This window comes from Lutjanus erythropterus, chromosome 11 (genome assembly GCF_056507025.1).
Source record: "Lutjanus erythropterus isolate fLutEry1 chromosome 11, fLutEry1.hap2, whole genome shotgun sequence".
Classification (NCBI taxonomy): domain Eukaryota; kingdom Metazoa; phylum Chordata; class Actinopteri; order Lutjaniformes; family Lutjanidae; genus Lutjanus; species Lutjanus erythropterus.
In genome coordinates, this window is record NC_139327.1 from 36,023,449 (window position 1) to 36,034,790 (window position 11,342).

General features: G+C 39.4%; 1 protein-coding gene across 1 annotated transcript in view; it reads left to right on the forward strand.

The window, feature by feature from the left end:
* Positions 1-3,861, forward strand: part of doc2b (double C2-like domains, beta) — a 103,571-nt gene extending 99,710 nt beyond the window's left edge. The window contains exons 8-9 of the mRNA XM_084730664.1: positions 676-772; positions 3,337-3,861. Coding sequence (XP_084586790.1) covers positions 676-772; positions 3,337-3,470 — 231 coding nt within the window. The 3' untranslated portion in view covers positions 3,471-3,861. The remainder of the gene's footprint in view (positions 1-675; positions 773-3,336) is intronic.
* The last annotated feature ends 7,481 nt before the right edge of the window (positions 3,862-11,342 follow it).

Consider the following 11,342-nt stretch of genomic DNA (forward strand, 5'->3'; position numbering starts at 1 on the left):
TTTATATTCCAATGGTTTTATCTAGAACCCACCCATGGGGTTCTGTGGAGAATACTTATATTATGGCATAATGAAACCATGGTGAAAAAGTTACTCCAAGATTTCACTCTTCAAACTCTTCAAGAAAGGGTTTACAATATGGAAAGAGTTCTTTTTATAAACCAAAGTCTTACAAAGAACCACTAATCAGTAACTCTTTTCTGAAGAAAGGGTTCTTCAGAAGCAAATAGTTCTGGATAGAACCTCAGCCCTTAAGAAGAACCCTTATTTGTAAGAGTGCACTGAACGGGTCTGAATGTAAGTGTCCTGAACTAATAGGACAGGCTGTGAGAGAGAGAAAAGGCGGCGACATCAACCTGCGCACTAACAAAAAAATTAAACTCAATGAGGCGCTCAGAATTATGTGAATCAATTTCAACAGAAAATGAAACAAATGTCAATTGCATTCAGGTTTGTAATGATAATTATGCAAAACCAACACTGTGCAAGAGGGTGTTTTATTGTGAAGGTGATGAAGCAGAATGGACCCTCATTCAACATGTTCAAGACCTTTAAACACACATTTAAGGCTTTATACTGTGTGATATGAAAAGACGTGACATGTAATTGAAATTGATCGTACTGGAGAAAGGAGCGACTGGGGTTCTTATTTTCTAACTGTTCTGTTTTCTGTAGGAGTTCTGTTACGACATAAAATATGCAGACCTCACCAAGAAGACCTTGGAGGTGACCGTGTGGGACTATGACATCGGAAAGTCCAACGACTTCATAGGTAAGCACAGGTGAAGCGTGCAGCTCAGGGCAGCTCTGCTTTCATCAGAGGTGACGACAGCTTGGGACGAGCTTAAATAGCTTGGACTGATATTTATCAGCATCAGCAGCACCACTGGCCTCCTGTCCAGCTGAGTCGGCCATCTGCCTGGCCCTCTCTGAGGCATGTGGCTGGGAAACAAACAAGCACCGAGCCATGCTGGGAACTAACTGGCCTGCCATCACGTACTCATGTCTGTTTAAAGCCACACTCCAATGTACTTTGGCATTTTCATGATATTTCTGAGTCATTTCCTGACAATGTTGATTAGCCACACTGTTTGCCAAATATTTTTTGACAATCAAATACTCCCACGGTGCTCCGAGCTCCCAGTCCTGGCCATTGATTGTATATAAAGATGGACACAACACTTCCACTTCCTCCCACTGTACAAAAATGAAGCCAAAATATCCTGGATACAAGTGCTGCCATCTTGTGCTGGTGGCGTCATTTGGAGATTGAGTCTGCAGTAGTAATCAAGGTTGGAACCGTGCTATCGAGTTCCCACCCACACAGATGGCCCATTCAATCATCAGCAGACCTCAGCTGTCAATCATGATGTCAAACCTCCTCTTTATACCATCAAATGGCTAATTTAAGACAAAATTGATCAGAAAAATGAACACTCAAACAAACATCATCATGATAAAAAAATACCTTAAATGATAGAAACCATCTTTCATCATCTGGAGGGACTGCTAGCTGGAGTACTAGCTGAACAGACTAGCTAATGGGAGCTCCAGTTAGCAGAAGTTCGTTGTTACTTTTGCAACAAGTAAAGCTATCTGTCCATCACAAAACTCTGAAGCTTCATATAGCAGCAGTTAGTAGCCTTTACTTCAGCACAAGTAAAGCTATCTGTCCATCAGGAAACTCTGTAGCTTCCGTTTGCAGCATGTAGTGGTTACTCTAGCAACAAATAAAGCTATCTGTCCATCAGGAAACTCTGTGGCTTCAATTCACAGCATATAGCAGTTACTTCAGCAACAAGTAAAGCTATCTGTCTATCAGGAAATTTGGTAGCTTCAATTAGGAATTACTTTAGCAACATGTAAAGCTATCTGTCCATAAGGAAACTCTGTAGTAGCAGTAAGGAGTTGATTGTAGCAACAACTACAGCTGTCTGTCTATCAGGGAACCCCATAAATTACAGAGAGTTGTGGCAAAGCAACCAGACAACATCAAAGGGAAAACCAGAAAACATTTTCTTTCTGAACAAGAGTTTGCTACTGAGCAGCAGCTTTCACTCTTTCTTCAACTCAGTGTACTGTGCTATTAGGTTAACTTCTTGGAGAAAGCATAAGTCTCCCCCCAGGGGAAAAGGTTTGAGCACCAATGGTCTCTTAGGATCTCTTGGGGCTGTTTTGCCTTAAGTAGTTGAACAAATTTCAAGCTCTCATCCCTTAGTGACCCACTCTGAAGATCAAGCTGAAATGGCACAGAGTTCTGAGCTGCATCTCAGACTAATTTTCAGGTTCCCAGCTTTCAGATGATGTATAAGTCTACAAGGCAATTTATTTTTCTTTATTTATATCAATTTATTTTTATTTATTTATATAACTTACAGCAAGGTTGCATGTATGCTGCTACCCTGCTGCTATTCTGAATTTGATGCCTGCAACACGTTGTGAAAGTATCATGATTGGGTACTAATGGAACCACGTTCACATTCAAAAGCACAGATGGGGTGAGGTTCACCACTGCATGGGCAAATATTCCAACAGTTTAAGAACAACGTTTCTCTACACAAACCTGCGAGAAAGTTAGATCTCAACATGAGATAACGGCATCTTTTTCGGTGACGACAATGCCAAGACACATTTTGCACACATTACTACAGCGTGGCTTCGTCGTAAAAGAGTTCAGGTACTCGAATGACCTGCCTGCTGTCCAGACCTGTCTCCTGTTGAAAATGTGTGGTGCATTAAGAAGCCAAAAATACGACAACAGAGACCCCAGACTGTTGAGCAGCTGAAGTCATATATCAAGAAATTCCTCAGTAACCAAACACTTACTGAGTGTTGTTGGAAGAAAAAGTGATGTATCACAGGAGTGGAACCTGTTGCAGGATTTAAATTTAGAATGAAAGTATTTTTACTAAAATCAATCAAGTTTATCAGTTTGAACATTAAATAGCTTGTCTTTGTTGTTGTAATATGATACTTTCCACCACTGCTAAAGCACCATTTAGTAGCTGTTCTGATATGATTGATACCTGCAGAACAGCTACTAAATGGAGCTTGAAGGGAGGTTGTTTTGTCACTATAAATGATTTATTAACCATTAATAAATCATTAGTCACAACTTATAAACTCTTTACACAGGCTGTCTCATTAAAAAGGTGCCGTCGATCACAACACCTCTGATGCCATACCTGTTTTCAGCTGTTTTGTTCTGTTGCTAAGGCACTGCAATTATCTGCTGTTATCCTTTCACTCTTTTATAATGTGTCACATTGTAAATCTCCTACACATTTTGCTGGGCGCTCAGCGGATGACTCATCCTCTCTTTGTGCCTTCTTTCAGGTGGTGTATCTCTGGGTATCAATGCAAATGGAGAGAGGCTCAAACACTGGTTTGATTGCCTCAAAAATAAGGACAAGAAAATTGAGCGCTGGCACACGTTGACCAATGAATTACCTGGTTCATTAAATGACTGAAGACCCACATCCTGTCGTCCCCCCCCACCCTCCCCTGGCTGCACCAGATAGGACTCCTGCCTTCATTTTCCCTTCCTCCTTCTCTTCTTCTTCTCTGGATTTTCCTCTTGTTGGCCACAGCGACCTGTGACACCTCTTTGGGAATATATTTCCTCTCAACAGGGCTTGTTTAAAAATATCCAAAACCTTATGTTTGTGTTCACAGATACAATAGGGGTTGCACGGCTGCTCATTTATTATTTTCTTTTAAGAGAAATTCAATCAGCAAAATGAATCGCAGGGGTTGGTAGAGCTGAATTCTAAGTTTCATAATTCCTTGTATGATCAGTGAAGATAAAAGGAGAAAACACTCTCTATTGAATGAGATATTTTAGAGCAGCTGAATGATTTACAAGTGATTCATTGGTCCCTGAAGCAGCACAAACAAAGCTTTCATACTGTCATCTTGGTGGTAAAAGTGTGGAGAATCTAACAAAGGATGTAGCAAAATTTCAAACTGTTGGAGTTTGCAGAAATGTTTACTGGAATAGTTCTCATCTTCTCAAGTAAACCACCCAAATTCAGTCTGCTTGACACCGATATTTAGTGTTGCAGAGGAGCAACTGAATAAACAAACAGCCACAGATTTCTTTTTTCTTTTTTGTTCGATAAATGAAGATGCTGCACTTTCATATGATTGTAAAAGTGTTTGGTAGCAAAGGTTCTGTTGTCGTTCAGCCCTTGTGTAAGTGGGTCCCGCAAAACTACGAGCAGTTTTGGCAGTTTTAGAAATGTTTTAGAGTGTTTCAAGGTTAGAACAATGTCACACAAACGCAGAACCTCCTTAAAATACTTCACAAGTTAAGGCCTCAGTATGCTTCAGATGAACTAGATTGTCCTTCAAGCCAAGGAAGACAAAATACTCACATTTCACTTATTTATTTGACTCACATCACAATAAACAGTCACACTGCATGTTCGGCACATGCAAACTTATTTATTTGGCTAGATAATTAAGTGAAACGGAGGTATTTTGTCCTCTGGATTTTGGGTTTAACGATTCACTCAGACTCCCAATATTGAAGCGCAACCTCCTTTACTTGCACAGCTTCATCAGCTGTGCAAGTATGTTATGTTGTGTTCAAAGACCTATCGTAGCTGCAGGAATTATGGCTATTGCTGATCGAGAGCAAAGAAGGTAGTAATGACTTTATGGAGGCAGAATGTCCACAGAGGCAACAAGTTATCATTCCCAATTGGTCAAATACGGCAGTTTTGCACATGCAGGGCTTGGCAGTCAAGTTTGAAATAATAAATATGCAATGACTGGGTAGAATTTCAGAAAAAAAAGGCACAAAAAATACTTGGTTAGGGTTAGCAAAAGATCATGGTTTGTTTAAAAATAACTTCATAATTTATCGTACCTGATGTAACTTACAGAAGTTATGTTATGTACCTAAGTTACGTTGCTTCACTTCTTTCCAACTCATGTAACGTAAATTGAAGTGTAAGTTGAATTGAAGTCATCGCTGACTACTGGGTTCACAATGGACATGAATCCCAGTCTCTTTGGTTAAAACCCTGTTTGTTTTACCCATTCATCCACCTGACCTCCAGATACACAGACTTTCATTAAGACATAACACTGGAGGAGCGCCTCCAGAAATGATGCTAGAAGGGCTCCTACAGTGTCAAAGTTTGAAGAGTACAGGAACTGACCAAGCTGCTGTTGAGGCGGCTGAAAGTGACAACGGTCTGTCAGAGGCAGATGGTCGAATGGGTCAGCAAAATATTGGAGTTTGACATGCCAGACTGCTTCACTTCTCATTTCCTTTCAATAATTTTCTTCTTTCATGGTTTCTTTTAACCATGATCATTCCCTAACTTTTTGTGCCTAAACCAACCATAGAAGTGTGACATCAGATAACTTTTTTTTTTTTTTTTGAGGAATGAGATCCTCCATGTGTCATTCTGGAAGGCAGTTAAGAAAAATGCATTTTGTGATTTAATCTGGAGGACTTGTTGGTCTAAGCATGTCTAAAAGAAAAAGTGTTTATACCTTTTCTGAAGTTAACATGTAAGTTAATATGCTCCTCCTCCTGCATCCTCCCGCCTCTCCAGTCTCCAATCTCCAAGAACTTTTTATTTTGTCTTTGTAGTCCCAATGTGACGGGAATCGTAATAATGGGGATAACAGCGCACACTTGAAACTGTCTCTCCTTCAAGGCATTTATGGTGTTTACATGGTATTACAAATGAAAGCTTTGTAGTAGTTCTGAGAAGAATGGAGAAGAGAGCTTAAGAGAGAAGTTCAAATACAGCTTCAGGCTGTCAGACAAAACGGCCCAGTGTTTAAAAAACATTCAGAGGGCTGAGTTGGTGGAGGGGATGTTGTTTCAGGTATTGGTGAGACGATGAACAATTAAGACAGTTCAGGAAGTTCAGTTTAAGTTATAGATCCATTAAAGTTAAAGGTCTGTTAAACAACCAAACACTGCACAACAGCTTATAATATTACAAGGATGGATTTTGCATCTCTGGAAAGTTATCACAGCAGCAATCATTTTACAATCTGTGAATCACAAGGCAAACAATACAAATGTAGTGTCTGCGAGGTGTCATACAGTTGTTCGGACGGTTTATTTTTCCAAAATCCCAGAAGACGTCAGAAGACGTCTGTTATCTTAAAAACAAACACCCATTGCTTCAAACTTAACTGATGTAACTGACATACTTATTTTAACCCAAACCTGATCTTTTCCTAAAGCTAACCAAGTGTTTTTTGTGCCTACTCAACATTAGCTACATGTTGATTATTGTCACCAAGACAAGGAAAGTCATCTTACTATGATGACAAGGGTCACCTGACGTTTCCACATCAAAATACTCCCAAATAACCCCCCAGTCTCAACCACATGCAAGTCAGACTCACACGTCTTGCGGACAGAAACACTTTTATTTTAATCTATGCAGCTGTCTGCAGCAGCTCCATGCATCACTCGTCCCAGCTGCATCAGTCGAGTGTAAAATGACCTGAAATGTTTATGTGAAAGCCTTTTTTTTCAACAGTACAGGCAGACGGTGCTCCAGAAACAGAGCAGCTCACTTTTCATGGACAAACTGTACATTCACTGCCACTAGACAACATCGCAGCTAAACTTTAATCCTTCTGCTCTGATTGCCAGCACCTGTCTGTCCTGAGCAACCTGCACTCTCTTTTCTCCTTTGTCTCCTTTTAGCTCACTCACTGAAGTTGCACTGCCACAATCGTATGCATCGTGTTGATGGAAAAATAGATCAAGAATATTCACACATATCAAAGAAAAACTGAAAAGCTTGGCTGCTTGTTTGCTGCTCACACTTTAAAAGGTGCAGACAAGACAGACATTTGTTGGGAAAAAAAACAAATGCAGGTAGAGTGTGTATTTCAAGAACAACAGGCCTAGGGAGCAGTTGCCTTTTGTTTTCGGGATAATGGGCTGTCAGACAAATGGACTTTCAGTCCAATGGAACATTTTTTGGACTATTGGGGTTTCTGAATAATGGGCTGTTGGAACAAAGGGCAGTCCCCTTTCACATCACAAGGTAATCTCTTGTCAGAGCACCCTGCATTTTTTTTAACGGTGTCCTCTGTCTTTGGACGCAACTGCCTCATGAAAGTTGCCTTTCTTGCTGTTGTCAGTCTGAACTGGGCCTAAAGTGGGTATTATTGACCCCCTTTCTACCATTGGAAAAAAGAGTCTCAGACACGATACTATACGATGTGACAAGTACCTTGTCTGAGGCATACTGAGGCCTTCATTCCTGTTCCCTGTAAACTGCAGTGCAGTTTGTTTGGGGAGGAGAAAGTACCACAATCATACCAAGAACACAAAACAACCACAAAATCTGAGGCGTAATGGGTGAAGGAGACGGATGTTAGCAGTTGATAGCCATAAATTCTTCTTAGAAGATGTCAGGACAACGATGCTCATCTGTAAACTGATGACAGGTCACCAAATTTCTGTCCAGTAAGAAAACAGTTTTTTAAAAATACAAAAATCAACTTTGCCTAAACTCCTCCTCAAGGCTGCTTACAGCAAGTATTCATGACGTTACACCCACTGCTTCCCTGTGTGTCTCTGTAAAAACTAATCAATATGAGACAGTGTCAGGTGTCATAGCACCACCTGCTTGGATTACTCACTGATTTTTCAGTGCAACCCCTGATCTACAGAGCTGCCTGGTTTAGTGGTACTCCTGATGTCAAGGCTCCACAAGTGTTTCATCCCACCCAGACTGCAGAGTAGCTGGTTTCTTATTTGCAGCGCTGAGGCAATGGTTGGCTAAATCAAATATGCATCATTGGTACAAGGCCACAGCGCTGTTTTCAGTCAGCTGGCTGTCTGTCTGTGGTCAAAAGTTATATTTGTAATGAATGTTTTAAAGAACAGGACTCCTTCAAGGGCGAGATTAGATTTCATGCAGAGTGTCTGTAGGGTCGCTCTGAGCCAAATTGGGATAGAACGTCAGAAGAACAAGTGCAGTAAGGTCATAGACATAGCTTTCTATGATCATGTCTTTAATGCAGTGTAAATATACTTATAATGCATTATATGGTGCTTATAGCACTGTATAAATATGTTGGTAATAGAACTTATAAATGGCCCAAATCAGAAGGATGCCCAAATTGAATGGACTGCAATCGTTATCAGCCAGTATCCTTAAAAAGTAAGTAATAAAGAGATTGGGATTAATACTTTCTAGTCATCAAATGCAAGAACTGTTGATGCAAAAAAAAAAAAAACTGAGCCAATTGTCAGCTGAGTTTGTGTCGTTGTCACATGCTAATTCGTTAACCAAAATGAGGACTTCACCCCGATTTACATATCAGTTATTCACACTGTGTTGCCTCAAATCCAAACTAAAATCCAAAATATAAAACAAGCTATCCACACATTTTTAAAACAGCAAAACTGTAGCAAAACATTTGTTCAAAAACAGCCCATAAAAATCAGGTTGATGTTCACCGGTGCCACCCTCTCTGCCAGAGACAGTCCAGGAATTACTGTGTAACACATGAAACCTGCCAAGCTCACATCATGTCACAGGTACAGGTGATGTAATACGATGTAAAAAGCTGCTTCCTGGCTGTCATGCTGCTTGCGACAATATTTAATTTCATTTTATTCTCTCCTGGATCCCAGGTTGTTCTCAATGAATTGTTTAACTTCCAAGCCAATGTAAAGAAAAGATGGAAGCATTTGAGCAGTGACAGTTACATCACTAATTGGACAAGTCTAGTTTCAAATGCTAAAAGCTGTATAAATCAGCTTTTAGTCTTCCTTATTTCATCCCAAACTTCTCCTATTTGATGAAACATAAGACCGGCAACATGTCAGCGAACCCCCTGTTCCTAAGGCCACGCCCCCTTTTTGGTGAAAACTCATGGTTTCGTATAATGGGAGAGACAGGAAAATGCCGTAAAGCTGTAGTTGTAAAACAAATAAACATACAAATCCATCGCTAGCGCTGGTTCCATCCTGGAAAGAAAAGGGATCCCAAAAAGAGAGTAGCAAAAATGTCTGAGCTTCCAGAGAACAGTAATTCTTTATTTTGGCAGCAGTGTTAATTCATTTGATGACAATTATAATCAATTAGCTAATTTATGCTGAATTAGAGATTAGAAACAACCATTTTAATAACCATGGCCTTCACATTGAGATTTGAGGCACATAAGATACATGAATATTCGCTGTCAGTGTGGGATAAAGCTAAATGATGCTGGCAACAGTTATTACTGTCAGCTAACATCAGCTTAACGTTACAGCACAGCGCCGTCAGACTGTCGTCTCTGACTAAATCTCAGCTGACTGATGAACCTTAGTTTATGAATGTACTGTTAACACTCAGGTTCAGGCTTAGTGTAGTTTAAAAAAGACATTTTGGCATTGTACCTGTATGTGCCGTCTGATGTATAACATATTATAAGTATGTTTGTGATGCATTACAGACATTGGCGCCATAGAAAGTGTTACCGCTGCTTTGAGTCTGTGATTAGTGTGATTGAGCTGAAGAGGGTGATGGATGTAAAAATAGATCCCAGAACACCTGATGATTCTAATTATCAGTGGATAATGTCAGCGCAGAGGTGAAACAGTCACTGCGATCACATCACACAGCCTCACTTCACGGTGTGTGTGTGTGTGTGTGCAGAGAGGCCACCTGACAGAGACCAGCTGTAATCAACAACAGAATCAAGTTCGGTGGGTGAGCCGCCTGGTGAAAGTCACTTGTCGAACCCCAATACCACATGATTGGGCAGCTCTGTGGTTGTGTGTGTGTGTGCAGCTTATTGTTTACACTTACAGAAAATGAATTTAAACAACAAAAAAAACACAACTGCATTTTCAACTGTAATGTGGCTGAAAATGTACCTGCTGTTTGTCAAAAGGGCCGAATTTTAAAAACAGAAAGTTTACGTCAAATATAGAAAAAAAAATTACTAATAATAACAAAAGCATGTATTGTTTACAACAGCCTAATGTTGCTGAAGTCAGTGCGATTGTTCAGTCGTGCAAATGCAAGCTTTGCTGAGACGGGCCGGGGTGAGAGGGGCAGAATTTTTAATATACTAGCCGTGTATGTATATTGTTGTTGCATCTGTTGAGGGGTTATTTTTTTGTTGTTTATTTTTTAATGTAAGCAGCTCCACTATAAATGTATCAAACAGAATGTACATGTTTAACCCCTTCTATTCCACAGTAAATCCTCTAACGAATGTGCAGCTTAGTGCTCTGTGTTGTTGATATTGTTCATATGTCAAATTAAAGCTCTGTATTCGGGCAAACGTATCTGGGAATAGAGATGGTTGAACTCACGCAGCCCAGGAGCAAACTACCAGGGGCTGTGTCACTCAAGTTATACACCAGAACTGGGTCGCACCAACAAAGATTAATTTAATGTAAGACTAGCACTACTCAGCTAGCTAAAAATTAATCTCATTTTAGTAAATCCAAACTTAGTGAGGTAAACCGCAATTAAATATAGATTAATCAATACGGAAATCCTTGTTTACTCAAAATAGAAATAAACTTTCGCCTGCTCTTTATTCCTTAACTGAATATTGTATTGTCTGCCAACTAGTTAAAATTTTAAAAAGTTGTATTGTTTGCTAGCTAGATTAAAAAAATCAAATAAAATGTTGCCCTGTTGACTAGCTAGCTAAAAAGTTAGTAAAACATTGCACTGTTTACTAGCTAAAAAGTAAAAAGTTAAGAGCTAGAAATGTAAGGAAAAACATTATATTGTTTGCTAACTAGCTGAAAACTTAAATAAATGTTGCATTGGTTGCTACCAAACTAAAAAGTCAGGGGGCGTTGTATTGTTTGCTAGTTAAATTAAAAAGTGACAAAATATTGAATTGTTCTAGCTAGCTAAAAAGTAAGAAAATATTATATATTATTTGTTAGCTAGCTTAAAAAGTTAAGAGAAACTGTTATATTGTTTGCTAGCTAGCTAAAAACTTAGGAAAGTTTGCTAAGTAGCTAAAAAAAAAAGAGAGAAAATGTTGCACTGTTTACCAGCTAAAAAGTAAAAAAGGTAAGTTTGCTAGCGATGCTAGGTAGCTAAAAAGTAAAGATAAAACATTGTTTTTGTTTGCTAGTTAGTCAAATATCTAACAAAATGTTGCATTATTTGCTAACAACCTAAAAGTAAGGGGGAGGGAGTTTTATAGTTTGCTAGCTAGCTAAAAATTAGTTAGCGTAGTTAGCCTACTCATGATGACTCGGCAGATAAGTTCTACTTTCTCCTCCTTTGGGGAAAACTTGTTTGAATTATTAACTGGACTGAAAGAAAGAAGAAACTCATTATAAAACTTAATTGGGTTGAGCTTGTTCCATAACTTTCTTC